Source organism: Aythya ferina (assembly GCF_964211825.1).
Source record: "Aythya ferina genome assembly, chromosome: 5".
Lineage (NCBI taxonomy): Eukaryota > Metazoa > Chordata > Aves > Anseriformes > Anatidae > Aythya > Aythya ferina.
In genome coordinates this window covers 33,730,093-33,744,168 of record NC_140301.1, presented here as the reverse complement: position 1 = coordinate 33,744,168, position 14,076 = coordinate 33,730,093, and the positions used below count along the sequence as shown (strand labels likewise).

At 48.3% G+C, this 14,076-nt stretch overlaps 2 protein-coding genes across 7 annotated transcripts in view; both read left to right on the top strand.

The window, feature by feature from the left end:
- LRP4 (LDL receptor related protein 4) overlaps nucleotides 1-4,642 on the top strand; it is a 75,382-nt gene extending 70,740 nt beyond the window's left edge. For 2 of the 3 annotated variants that reach the window (XM_084519512.1, XM_084519511.1), the window contains exon 38: nucleotides 1,288-4,642. In XM_084519512.1, the coding sequence (XP_084375638.1) occupies nucleotides 1,288-1,623 (336 nt within the window). In that variant the 3' untranslated portion in view covers nucleotides 1,624-4,642. Of the gene's footprint in view, nucleotides 1-83 lie in introns of all 3 variants that reach the window. The other variant, XM_084519513.1, reaches the window with a different exon arrangement.
- An 874-nt stretch (nucleotides 4,643-5,516) lies between these two features.
- The window catches only part of CKAP5 (cytoskeleton associated protein 5), a 46,391-nt gene continuing 37,831 nt past the window's right edge, over nucleotides 5,517-14,076 (top strand). For 3 of the 4 annotated variants that reach the window (XM_084519704.1, XM_084519703.1, XM_084519701.1), the window contains exons 1-2: nucleotides 5,517-5,623; nucleotides 13,639-13,731. In XM_084519704.1, the coding sequence (XP_084375830.1) occupies nucleotides 13,675-13,731 (57 nt within the window). In that variant the 5' untranslated portion in view covers nucleotides 5,517-5,623; nucleotides 13,639-13,674. Of the gene's footprint in view, nucleotides 5,719-13,638; nucleotides 13,732-14,076 lie in introns of all 4 variants that reach the window. The other variant, XM_084519702.1, reaches the window with a different exon arrangement.

Below are 14,076 nucleotides of genomic sequence, written 5' to 3'. Positions count from 1 at the left end.
GTCCACCTTGTGTGCATGACAGGATGGAGAGGGTTTAATAAGATGTCTTGCAGCACTTAGTTTCTCCTCTGTTTTCTCCTCAGAAGCTTTCTTATCACTCAGATAGTTTCTCATCTTCCCTCTTCTGATTTCCATCCACATCCTCACGTCAGGTATCACTATTCTATGTGTGTGTTTGATCCTGCCTCCCTCACTCAAGCTGTGTTGTGTGGCTGTCCCATACTAATTCCTCTTTCTTGTTTTTTCCTTGGCTTTTATGTCCTTAAATCAGTTCTACTGTCTGCCAAGAAAGTTGAGGTCACTTTCTCTGGTCTTGGCTTTGGCTACTTAGTATGTGAGATCTGAAAAATAATTTCTGTACAAGTATTTATGATAGCCTGTTAAATGACTTAGCTCCTCTAGCAGGGATCATGACAAGACTTATGCAGAGAAGAGTTTTCCCTGGCTTTGTTTTTCAAATATGCTATCTAATAGGTTTCCCAAACTTTCCTGCAAATTTAGCCTTGCCTAGTAAGGATAAGACAGGATGATTTCTTTGGAAATCCACATCGTTACCACTTACTTCTGCTGCTTTTACATATGCCCAGATGTATTCCCCTCTCACTCCACTTTCTTCCCAGTGAACATCAGATGTTCTAATGCTCCTTACTTGCCAGTGAGCCAAGTAAGGCAGATTTCTTTACTTTAATCTTATCAGAGGCTAGCATGACCATACTGATTTCCATCATTTCCCTATAATCTGCTTCCCCGTATCACTGTGGAGCTCAGACTCAGCAGCGGTGTTCCAGCTGTGCCTTCCTGAGAGCTGAATCTAGAATGACTCAGATATCAATTCACTAAACCTACCTATTTTTACCATGAAGTTTTCTAGCTCTTTCTGCTTTCCATGTTTTGGTGAGTTTTTCTTTTTCTTTTTTATTTATTTTTTTTCTTTTTGGCTGGTTGGTTACTTCTTGTTTAACTCCTTTTTAGGCTCAATATCCTTGCTCCCTGCTGCCAGAGGTTCTATATAATTGAATTAGGAGAGCTACCTCATGCTTATTCCCCTTCCATGATTTCAAGGAGTTTGTAATGAGAGCTCTTGCAGGGACAATTGTATCTGGGGAAGGGTGAAGAACTGAGGGGAAACTTAGAATGGGTTTTGCCATTGTGACAGTGAGAGCCAGTGGCTGTTTACATGGAGGTCCAGCCTGTTACCTGCTTCATGCTTTGTGCCGACTCTGCTTTGCTCTTTGCCTTGTTTTTACATAGATGTATTGTTTTTTCACTCATCTCTCTGCTCCCTAGACTGGTCCTGACCACAGCTACACCAAGGAGAAGATAAAGATTGTGGAGGGCATATGCCTTTTATCCAGTGATGATTCAGAGTGGGATGACCTTAAGCAAATTCGGAGCTCTCGAGGAGGGATCCTCCGGGACCACGTTTGCATGAAGACGGACACGGTCTCTATCCAGGCTAGTTCTGGTTCACTGGATGACACTGAAACTGAGCAGCTGCTTCAGGAAGAACAGTCTGAATGCAGCAGTGTTAACACAGCAGCAGCCACTCCTGAACGGCGGGGCTCACTCCCAGACACAGGCTGGAAACACCAACGCAAGCCCTCCACGGAGAGCGAGGTCTAAAGTACACGCTCCTTTGGAAATGCTCGTACCCTCCCTAGCCTTTGCTCTGCACAAAAAAGACAGGACTCTGCCTGCAGGCAAGGAAGGGCACAGAGACTAGCCTCTCTTGTGAGGGGCCCAGAGACTGTGACTGCCTTTCAGCAAGGAGCTTGGGCAGCTGTGCTGTTGTGGTTGGAGGGGGAGGATGGGTGGGTTGGAACCCAGAGACCCTTTTGGCTCATTTTCACTGTCTGTGGTTTATTTATATGTTCCCTTTTCCTGGAAGCTGCCACGTTAACTTTTGCAGTGACTCCTTTGGCCTGAATCTGGTCCAGGTTCTGTGTTCTCTGGCAACCTGCAAGTCCCGTGCCGTCCAGCTCACAGTCGATGCCCATGAAGAGAGCAGAGCTGCCTCGACGCTAGCTCCTGGTCACAGAAGTTCCCCTAGTCATTCCAGCACTAGCAGCACTCTTTGAGGCTTTATGTTGTGGGGTCTCTGACTGGAGAGATGTTTTGGAATAGATGGAGTATACTCTGGGGCTCAAGGGGACAGTGACACAGTGTCAGGTCACCTTTTGAGGGCATAAAGAGGGTAACCACAGTTGCCGTGACACTTCAGGAGAGCATCACTGTTTACGTTCCCATCTGCTAGTAAAAATCCTTACGGAATTCTCAGATCGGAGCACTGTGTCTGTTGCTGGCAGTGGACACTGCTCCTGTTTCTCCCCTTTCCTATTGAAAAATATTTCTGTTCCAGAAAAGTAAGAGTCAGCAAGTCGCCCTTTCAAAACTGCTCCCTGTGGGTACTGGAGTCAGAGTGCTGTACTCGAGGAAAGAATAAACCGGTATTGTTCGTAGCTCTAGAGAGCTAATGGGAGGAAATGCATCTCAGCCAGACCCAAGTTTTACTCTTGCCTTTGCATAATTGATATATATAAATATATATATATATATTAAAAATAAAACTAAAATTGCTAAATCCCCACCAGTTCCAGTTCTTTTGGAACTGAACAGGTCCCAGTTCTCTTGGCCTTTATGACCTTCGATTACCGTAGCAAGGGAAAAAGGAATTCCTAGGTCAAGCCTCCCCCAGGGGCACCCTCAGTGCTAACAGTTAGGAGCTGGTTTATTACAAAGCCGAGCGCATTTGACCTAGAGTTGGAGACAATAATCACGGAGCTGCAAGGGCCATTTTAAAATAGTTTGTCAGGGAGAATAGCACTTTAAGCCCCGCTGTTCTACTAAAGAGCTCTCCTTGCAAAGTTGTTTTTCCCATCAGCTGTGTGAGCTTCAGTTGTTCTCTGGCCTCCAAGGCCTTTACCCTCTAGGGGGGTAATTCTACCCTTGCAGTTACACCCCAGCAGCAGCTGGAGCTTGCACGCTCCCAAGGACTGTTGCCACCTTTTCATAGTGTCCTGACTTCTCTTGTCATCTGTTTGTTCAGGCAGGAAAAAAGATTGAGCAAATGTCTCTTGACGCTTCTTCAGAAATGAGATTTAAATCAACCCCTCAAATTACATGAATACTATCATGGTAAAATAGTAAGTGTTAAACCAGATACTTGGAAGCAGAACTTTCCAGTGAAGAATTTCTCACGGCAAACTGTGCAAACTGTGACCTCTTTATCTCCTAGGAAGAAGCCAAGTACATTCCCACCCATGGTGTAAAGAGAGCAAAGCATATGGTAGATGTGCAGGGGAGGATACATCTCCTGTGCAATATTTTTCCAGCTAGTAAAAAAAAAAAAAAAAAGGAAAATCAGAAAATCAATCCTACTCTGCTCTAACCTTGTTCATATACTAACAGTCCTGCCACCCCTGAAAACATGACGGTTGCTGGTGGGTTGGCTGTACATCTTACACCAGAGGTAGCTTTGCAGTAAGGGGAAGGCTGCAGCTTTGCCCTGGCTAGGTGGCTTGAAACTGTTCATAACTGCACCATTGGGCTGACTGGTGTGTATTGCTGTGGAAAACAAACTGGAGCGAAGGCTTGGATATCTCCCTGTGTTAATGTGGGACTCTTCCCTACTCCCAGAGGGATTGTTTTTTTTTATTAGATTTTTATTTAATTATTTATTTGATTGACTCCAGCATGGGAAACTTTTTTTTTGTTGGACGGGGGCACTTCTGGATTGAGGTGTGGACTCAGGTGGGGACTGAGAAAGGATTGTGTATCACTGACACGGACCTGGTCGGTCTAGGCTGCCTCATACGGGGACATCAAAGGCTGAAGAACAGGCACAAGGCTCGATCTGAACAGAAGCCACGTGTAGGGGCAGGGGCATTAGAGCTGGGAGTGAAGGACAGGGGAGGAAGACTTTGACTTGTGGGAGAGCAGGAGCTTTTTTTATATTTATTTACTTTTCCCCAGTAGCTCTCTAAGTGTGCACCAACCTCCTGAGGTGGGACAGGGGTGAAAGGAAACATCTGTCTAGACTGGCCCTTGAGGTTCAGTCAAGCCTGTTGAAATAATTGCTGTCCAAGTCACGAGTGCAGAAGGGAAAGGAAAACCCAGTCAGTCCTTCCAACAACTAATGGTGCTTGTGATCTCCACCTTGGTTTATCCTCTGCTGCTTCTGAGGAGGGACCTTGCATACTCCAGCCTAACAACCATTCATAACTGCCCCATTCCTGAGAAGAATACGGCAGAAAGGCACCAAAACATCCCCCAGTCTCTCCTCTGCAAGTGAGGTGGACAAAAATTAGTTTCTTAAAGTATGGAGAAAGCTCCAGTGAGATGCTGCCTCGGGGGTGCATCGTGTTTCCCCATTCTGGGGAAGAGAAGACCCTCATTGCACTTAGGCTGCTAAGAATGTAAAAAGGCCACTGGAGGATGATCTCTTGAGCACTGATTTACTATGTAAAAAGCAAACCTCTCTCCTGTCTGTCCTGAGCTAACATCAGTGATTTCCCTGTGTTCCTGTGTAATGGTTTTAACGTTACTCACTGGAGACATCGGACTTTCTGGAGTTATTTAACCACTGTGTTCAGTATTTTAGGGGTTGATGATAATTTAATATAAATTTAGCTTTTCTTAACCACTCTGCCTGGCTTTTGGTTGTGAATCGTGCATGTTATTTGGACTCTACTTTGAAAGAGGAGCTCCCAGACCTGTTTGCACAAAACCTCACCTTACTTTCAGTTGAGAGGAACACAAAGGTAGGAGGGGATGGGGGTGGTTTCCCTCAGCAGTGTCACACACACTTCTGTCACTAAGGCTTTGAAGCAAGGGCCAGCTCCCTCCACTCACCTTTACGTCCCTACACCCACGTGTACTCTCACCCTGCCCCTATTTGGCTTTTTTCCCTTTACCATTTTGACATGGGGACAGCCCAGCAGTGTGGCCTTTATATTTTTTTTTATGGGAAGTCTCAGGACAACTCTCCAGCAGCGTATGACAAAGAAAAGGGTTGGTGGAAAAACGGAGTCCTGAAGAAGAGGAGGTGCTGGCTGGGGCCTTTTTTTAATAACAGAGCTTAACGAAGGAGGCAGAATACTGAAGGACACGCTCAGTAGGAACTGCCTGCCCGCTCCTGGTGCTGATCTCGCATTCCCTGCTGCCTGTTCCTGGGGGAGCAGAACACCACCGACACCATTCCAAAAACTTCTGCTTTATTCCTCCACAGCCTCTGAGATAGCGCAGGAGTGATCACCCTGAGGCCACACACAAATGCTTTGACACCTCATTTTTATTTAATGCCCGTCCCCTGGGTGGGGCGGGGGGCACAGGGGCAGGGGGAGGCGCTGCGGGTCCCGAAGCCGCCCCTTTGGGTCCCCCCCGTGCTGAGGGCGGCTCCCCCCGGCCGCAGCCCCCTCAGCTCCCGGGGCTCTCCTCAGGGCCGGGCCGGGCCTCGCCGCTGCCGGATTCAAACGGCCCAATGAGGAGCGCGGCTGCGGCAGCGGGCGGGGCGGGCGCGGGCCAATGGGCGAGGAGGACACTGGGAGGTGCGGGCGGGGGGAGCGATTTCAAACGGCGCCGAGCAGCGGCCGGACACTCGCCGCGCCCGACCCGCGGCGGCCAGGTGAGAGCCGCCCCCGCTCCGCCGCGCTCCGCCGGGCCCCCGCCGCCGCCTCCCGCCGCGCTCCGCCGGGCCTACGGAGGCCGCTGAGGGTTGAGGTAGGCCCCGGCCCTCCGCTAGGCCTAGCGCCGGGCCCTCCGCCCTGTCAAGGGGCCGCGGCCCCGGGAGCGGCGCTGCCGCCCCCCTGCGGGAAGGCGCCGGGCCCCCCCCAGCTGTCCCCGGGCCGCTGCCGCGCTGTGAGGGGGGGACTGGGAGCGGGGGAGGCCGCGGCCTACGCTGTGCAGGCGGCTGGGGCCTGGCGGGGCCGCGGCTGCGTCGCTCGTGGCATCGCGGCGGGGAGGTGCTGGGAGGTACCGGGGGGTACTGGGAGCTGCTGGGGTCGATCCTGGGAGGCGGCCGGGCTCGGCCCGCTGCTGGAGCCCCGTCACGGAGGCGTTTTGCTGGCCTCCCGCCCCCCCCACCCCCAGCCCTTGTGTGGGGATGGCTTCCTTTCGCGAATCACCTGGGGAAGATGTCCCTCGAGATAATGACGGCCTCACAGCAAAACCTGCAAACGCTCCTGCTGGTCCTCCGTCCCCTGGGCCCGTCCCCAGGTGCTGAGCCCTCTGTAGCTGGTAGCAGTGTGGGATCCCCCCACCCCTCTCCTCGTCGGCTTCATTCTGGTTCTGAGTCACAGTCTTGTGATGCTCCTTAACGCAGGAGCTTTCACGTTGCTTGGGGGGGGTCCTCCAGAATCTGGGTTTTTTCCAGCAAGGGACCCATAGGATTGTGCAGCAGAGGCTGGGGAATGAAACTTGTGTGCAGCGCAAGCAGGCCTGGACTCTGCTGTTTAAAACAAAACAAAACAAAGCACACCCATCCCCCAAAACACCCTAAACTCTTCTGCTACAACCTGCTGTCTGATTTTTGTTCAATGTGTATCAGCTATCTAATTACGTTGAGGATTTTTTTTTTCTGATTCTTATGTTACGTTTAGTATTAAATCCTCCAGTGCTTGTACTAAACCACGGTGCTATTACAAATTGCCCTCTGCAGGTGGGGAAGGAAGGAGTAGCTGTCAGGATGCTGGGCTGCCAGCTGTGGGAGACCTTCCTCCCTTATTACTGCTGCATTGGAGAAGGCATTGCTCTGCACTTTCAATTAGCATGCTAATTAGTTGGAAACTGTAAAGACGCATGTTTCCAAATGCTGCTAGTCTCAAATATTGAAGTATTATGAAAGGCTACTAATAGAAATCTATTATTATTGAAACTTTGCAATAGCATCACGCCAGAAAGAAGAGTGATGGGGTGCAAGCTGCTGTTACAGTATTGACACTTCTGCTGTCCAGGATCAGATTGATTGGTTGGGTAAAAATTAGGATTTTGTTGCACTGTCTCTTCCCTCATGCTTCACCTTCCTTAAAACTTTGCTGTTCTTGGTTTCCTCCATTCAAAACCTATAGACACGCCTTCTTTTTTCCCCTTCAGACAACTGCAATAGGGTTAAAGCTTTTAAGCTTCACCAAGAAATGGATTTATCAAGGTAGTATCAACAAAAGCAGCAATCAGGTACAGTGAGCTGGTTGTCAACAGAGTTATAGATGCGTTTATTGAAGGTAACTCTAAAGAACACAAAATTGGGAATATTAACTAGGGGACCTGCAATGGAAAAAATTATTTGTGGCACCTGCACAAAAATAGATGGAACTTGGATTTTGAAGGAATGGGAGATTAGAGCCAGACTGCTTTAAATCTGTACTGATGCAAGACTTCTCATTTGCTAAGTTAATATAAAAAAATGAATGTGTGCTAATGGATGGGTATTACTGGTTCTCATGCCCGTGTGACTTGGATCTGTGGGACTTGTTTCCATGCTGACTCTTGTCCTTCCCCTGATGTGTGCCAGTTATGTAATCTGGGCCTGTGTCTCCCAAAAACCTGGCCTGTGCCACTGTGGAGCTGCTAATCTCGTGTAGACCTTACAGTTCTGACAGACATCGCGTTCCTGTTTCCCTGTCAGTTCCAAAAACCTGCCTTCCAGCTCACGTTACGACTTGTTTTTCTCCCGTGCCTCTGTGTGCGAGGTGATGAATTTACAGCTGAAATTCACTTGTCACGTTGTGAGCTTTTTCGGTCAATCCTTTTTTTTCCCCCCCTCCTTTGCTACCCTGGCTAATTGTCATCTGCTGCCTGCACCAGCTCCCTGCATCCCTTTGTAGGTCTGTTAGGAACATCCTGAACTGTGCATGCAGTTGGAAGTTGATCTGAGCGCTTTGTGGGGTGGAAATAATTGTCTCCAAATCTTAAGTATCTGATATGAAGGTTTTGTTGTGCAGGGAGTATGACTTGAAGGACCCTTGAGAGCTGTAAATACTTGGAAATCCTAATTACAGGCTTTACTAAGTCAGAGTCAGCGATTATCTGATTGTTTCTTTTTCCCCTTCCCATTTCTCCTCTGTCCCATTGTTCCAGCTAGATGTGCTCTTCCGTCTCGTAAAAGAAACGTATTATGTTATGTTGCTAATTTGTCAATAAAATACTGAATACGTGTTGTGAAAGCCCTGCTGGAGTAGGATGGGATGCAGGCCGCGGCTGGTTTGGGGACAGCACAGGGCACGGCGGGGGGACCCGTACAGCCACCAGCGCGCTTGGCGGTGCCCCCCGCGGGTTACAAAGGCCCCCGCCTGGTTCATTGAACCCCGGCCTCGCAGCGGGCGGCGTCGGGAGCTTGATTTAAAGACCCCGCGGGGCAGGGGCAAGGGCAGGGGAGCCGCGTGGTGCCCGGCAGTGCCAGCCTGCGGGCCGCCTCCGTGCTGCCGCAGCAGCCGGGGGCCGGCGGAGCCGCCCCGGGGGAGCCCCCGTGTCCGCGGGGTGCCGGCGCTGCCCTGCCCGCCTTTGTCTGGCCGGGCTGGGGCCGGCTCCCCCCGCCCCCGGGCCCCGGCCCCGCCGCGGCGCCCCCGGCCCCGCCCGCCCGCGGGGCGGCGCTTCCAGCCCGGCCCGGCCCGGCCCTGCCCTCGCCGCCTCCCCGCCGCCGGAGCCGGGCCGGGGCCGCCAGGTGAGCGGGGCCGGGGCGCGGGGGGAGGCGCGGGCAGGGCCCGGCGCTGAGGCGAGGAGGCGGCCGCAGACAATGCGGGCGGGGCTGCACCATCCTGCCCGGGCGGGGGCTCCCGGGGGCTTCCCGGTGGCAGCAGCCCCCGCCGGCCTCCAAGGGAGCATCCCGGGGGCCTCGCCTGCTTTGGCAGCGCCCAGGCTCCCCGCCCCTGCTGCCCCCCCTCCCATCAGCCATCCGCCCTCACGGTCACCTCAGGGCGCGCAGCCGTGCCCCGGCGCTGCCCTTCTCCCTGCTCTCTGCTGTCAGGTTGGCTTTGCTGCGGGCTTACCCCTGTGGGAAGGAATCGCAAATATGGATCTGCAAGCAGGAGGTCGGTTTGTTTTGCCTCGTCTCTCACTTCGAGGCTATTTCCACGCACCTAAGTCATTTGAGGGGACTGTGCCTTGAAATGTATCCCAGAGAAATGAGCTGTCTCCCTCACCAATAACTTACCAGCGTTGCTATTAAGATGTCACTGAGCCTGCTCAGGACAAATGCATTAGAGCAGGCAGGAGAATGTGATGCTGTTTACTCCTGTGTGCCATTCCAGCGCTGCTGGAGCTGCGAGGAGCTGTGCCATGCACTCCGCAGCCTGCAAAGCAATTCCTTTTAACCATGTGTTTCTCCTATTTAATCTTCATTATTCCGAGGCCCTACTTTCCTTTCATCAAGAGCCTGTGTATTTTGCATCTTCTAATTGAAATTGCCGGCCTCTAAAAGATGAGGAAATTTTTATGGCCTAAGCAGCAGATAGCCTTCTGTGGGGTTTTTCTTGTGTGTGTTTGTTTTTAAACCTGATCTTCACTTTGTGGACTGAAGCTGGAAAGCAAATGGTCAGCATGACAAAGTTCTTCTGACTCTTCAGCTTTTTGCAGGCCTCTTTAGTTCAAGAATATTAGCTGGACTTCATCTTTCCTTCTGATGGTGGAGTTTACTAAAGCAACCCATTGCGTTGTTTCACTGACTAAGCTACAGTTCTTCGATTCGCATACTCAGTGTGTCTGAGTTGTGTTTAAAATAAAAATTTAACTATGCTATGGTTACTTTATTTTTTCATTATTTTTTTAAGCCCTGTTATGTTGTAGCTAGCAAACACAAAGGTTTAGTAAGGAAGTACTAGCAGTTCTGCTGGGCTGAACTTCTGAGGCAGTGAAACTTCATGTTTTCAGAGATGAAGAGCAAATGTGACCCAAAACTGCCATTAAACAAATAAAAATTCTCTGTGCTGAGAAGACTGGACTGTACTGGCAGAGAACTGTGCTGAGAAGTGTAGTCTCAACTGAAACGTGACATACAGCTTTGTGCTTTCCAAGTATGTGCTCTACTCTGCAGGAACATATCAAACCCAATTTGCCTTGAGAATGGCCTGCCTTGCTTTCTCGGAACTTCCTCTTTGGGTAAACCTTCTGGGAAGGTTACTTTGGCATCAAGAGTTTTGATGACTTAAAAGCTGTTCTTGCACAGCAGTGATGCTCAGTAGGTGGAAGTGGGTAGGGAGAAGTGGACAATTGGTGTCAAGAAACATCTGGTTTGGTTAGCACAAAATGGCTCCCTAGGTTGCCAATGCGCTTTTTATGGGAAAATGGTCTGGAAGCTGAAGGTTCATGATAATATACAGTGAATTGGTAATGAACATCTGCTTCAAAATACAACATTTCAGAATGTTACATCCAGAGGCTTTGCTTTAGCAGTGTCCTGTAAGGTTGATACTGTTCAGCCCTCAAAAACTGTAGCAGAGAAAGCATTTATTTAGAGGCTGAGTTGGGAACTTCTCAGATCAGTGTGTAGCTAAGCCACAGATTCCTGCAATGTCACTTTCCCATGTTCTCTTAACGTGTTGATAAATTTGTTTCCTACACTTATATCCAGTGGGCCACTTTTACACTTTTTCTTGCATTTGTGCTGCCTTAAATATTTTCTGTACTTGCTGTTTTTGCATTGTCTCCCTTTAAGATATATCCTGTTCTTTCCTTGTTGGCCTTCATTTTCTTACTGCTCCGTAGTACAAGAGCTTGCCCTGCCAAGAACTGTCAGGGAAGATTTGTTGTTCCTCTCCATTGCAGACTGCTCAGCTGACTTGCTTTTGTAAATGTTCTGTTGACCACGTTACTAACAGGCCTCTCTCACAAAACTTATTTTGGTGGGTCAGTCGCTTCAGAGCTCCTGTTCACTGTATTCTACCAAAATGGGTGTTGCTACAGAAAGACTGAAATCTGTTTGTTCCGAGGCTGTAAAATTAGTTGTGCTCAAAAGAAAGCTATATAGGTCAAATGCTTCGTTGCTGCAAATTCACTGCTAGTAACGTAATTTAGCTGCATTATAGTAGAGTGAAGCTACTTGCTGTTTAGTGTTGAGAAGTGATGGAAGAAGTTTACCTATCTTTGCAAAGAAACTTTAAAACAATAATAATCAAATGTAGGATCATTTCTGAACATACAGAAACCAGTGATGTAACTGAAGGGAGAAACAACAGTCTCTTATTCTGGTAAAGGCAAGACTGAGGCAGCACAAGGTTTTGGGATTAGGGCAGGTGTGAACAGTGATGGAGCTGGAGAGAAGTGATGTTTGAGGGAGCGCTCCCTCTGTGCCTCTAGATAACATCCTGATAAACTGTTCCAAAGGGATTTGTAAGTTAGTGGAGAGGACGTATAATTTCAGCGCTATTTTTAGATGCAGGATTCAGCGCAGAAGGCAACTTAACCCATTTTATAATTGAAGTAACAGTTGTAGATGTTGCAATTAAAAATAGTAGGGGAACTGACTTGACCAGGCTGAAAAAATGGGTGGGAATACGCACTGTGTTACCCTCCCCATCCCCACAAGGTGAGTTCCTCCTGGTGTTGGGAAGGAAGTGCTAGGTCTTCTTCTGTTAGTTTCTGTAATGCAGCACTAGGATATACAACCCAGGGTCAAACTTCATAGCAGTGAACTATTGTCAGCGTGTAAAGGTTTAAAAGGAATGTACTTGGAAATCTGCATCAGGCTTGCAACGGCTGAGGCTTTTTAGGGGAACTGCTCCTGATTGAGTGTTTGAACCGATTGTAGGGTTGCAGTAAGGCATCACTGACCTGCACTAAGATTTTCCCTGGTGGAACAAGTCTCTGGAGAGAAAGGTGCCCCCTTGCACTGCTGAGGTCGGGAGTTGGTGTTGCTGACAGGTTTCCAAACAAACGGGGTGTAGATGAGGGTTTGTTGTGTTACAAGTGTCAAAACTGTACTCCGGTGTTTGTGCTGCTGCCAGGTATGTTGGTACCTTACTCCTTTTCCTGTTTTACCCGTGAGTACCTCTTGTCCTTGTGTTGCTTTCATCAACAAAAGGATACAGACAGGGAACGGCTTGAATACTACCTCCAAGTTCCTCAGCGAGATTGAAAACTACTGAACTCCTTATCCTTGACAAGAATAAATGGAGCACATTCAGTGTGTGTGAGCCAGGGAGGGAGCGCTGTATCTAGTTGTGATTTGCATCCCCACTTAGGAAGTGCCCCCATATTTTCTGTACTGGTACGTGAAGTTAAAGGTGTTCCTGATGCAAACACAGCTTATATGGCAATGCTGTGCCTCTCCTGATGTTGCTTGGCTGCGAGGCTGACCTGATGGATTAAAAAAGGGGAGTCTGCTCCCGTGACTGCACTCACATGGGGGCATTCCCGTGTCCTTGACTAGATGAGCTGTTTGAAGAGTGTTTTTTATCATAAATGCAGCTTCATTTTCTCGTGGAGTATTGCTAGCCTGGTGTTCCTATTGCACCAGCTGTATGTTAGTGCTGTGTGGCTGGCAGATAGCTTTGCAGGACTTGCTTGTATTAACTTACACCGATGAAATTCCGCTCCTTATTCTAGGGCCTATTTGGCTATGGAGAACTGCTGTGCGTAGTTTGTATGAAGCACTTTGTAGGTGAAATAAGCAGTTTTGCTGGCATAGGCTGAATTTACATCAGGAGTATTGTGCTCCTGAAGGTGTTTATATACCAGCAGAGTTGGATTATTGAATATAGTGGCCACCAGTTTTTGGAGTTTTCCTCTCTTTTTTTTTTTTTTTTTTGTCTGTGGATTTGAATTGGTATTCTGGAACGTGTTAATCCTTACCTGGTTTGATTTCACTTGTTTGTATAAATAATGTTTCGAGTCTTCTCATTGCTGCTGTTTTCATTTTGCTTATTTCCTCTTCATCAAGCTTATTCTCTGAGTGTTTGTATTAGTTGTACAGCATGTCAAAGATGGGCCTTAAGCCTGAGGTCTCATCTCATACCCCTAATGGTCAATATTCCTATTTTAATAAGGGGGGGGAAACACTTACAAACTTGAATTGAGTAATGTTTTGAGCCTACATAAAGTAAGAAACTGATCCTCTTGTTGACAGTTGGCAATGCTGATTATGTTAGAATTGGGGCATAAGGGCACAGCTAGCAAAAAGGGAGATTGTTCTTCTCTTGGGACTGTTCATTTCAGATGTGCTGTGTGTAAAGTGGCTAAAATGGCTGTCCTCATGCTAGCACCCGATTATTTTTTCAACACTGATTCATGCCACCTGTTACAGAAAGCACATGTCAGTAAGAGTCAGTTTGCTGGTGTTGATGGGTAGTCATTTCTTATCAGCTCCTTCATTGTAGTACATTATTCCTCAAGCCTAGACAAGGCTATATTCTGCATGCTTTAATCTTAGTTTACTAAAACTTCCACAGATTGAGAATTTTAATACCTGAAATGTTACTCAATGCACGGCTCTTTAACCTTCAGTGGCTTCTGGTAGCCTTACAGGGCTAAAAGAGTACTGCTCTAGTCTTAGTACATACCTAAATACAATTACAAGCTTGGGAGCATGGGTTTCATGTTGGCTAGAAGACTTGGTACAGAACTGTCTTTTTTTTTTTTTTTTTCCTCAACTGTGTTGCAGGTAACGCCTCATGTATTTTTCTGTGTTCTGACTTGTCTCTGTCTCCGCAGGAATTAGTGTAATTGTAGAGAGAACCTGAATTAACAATGGGGGACGACAGTGAGTGGATGAAACTGCCCATTGACCAGAAATGTGAACATAAGGTAGGACACCTTCTCTTTGGGTTTGGTTTATTGTATATCAGTGCTGTGGTGAGGCAGTGGTATTCCCTTACCTGTTTGCACCAAAATTAGGTAATATAGCTGCACAGCATGTGTATGACGGGTCTGAAACCACCAGTTCTGCTCAGCCTAGAGGTAGAATAACATCTATTAAGCACAATTTAGTTGCATGATAATCTGTATGGCAAAAGCGTGTGTGCTGAAAGATCAGCGTACTTGTGCATGTGGAGAGATTACTCATCTGTAGCTGATACTCTGGTTAGGATCACACCTACTCACTGGTGGTTGCTAGAGCTTGTGAAGAGCAGCGTAGCGTACTGGCATCTC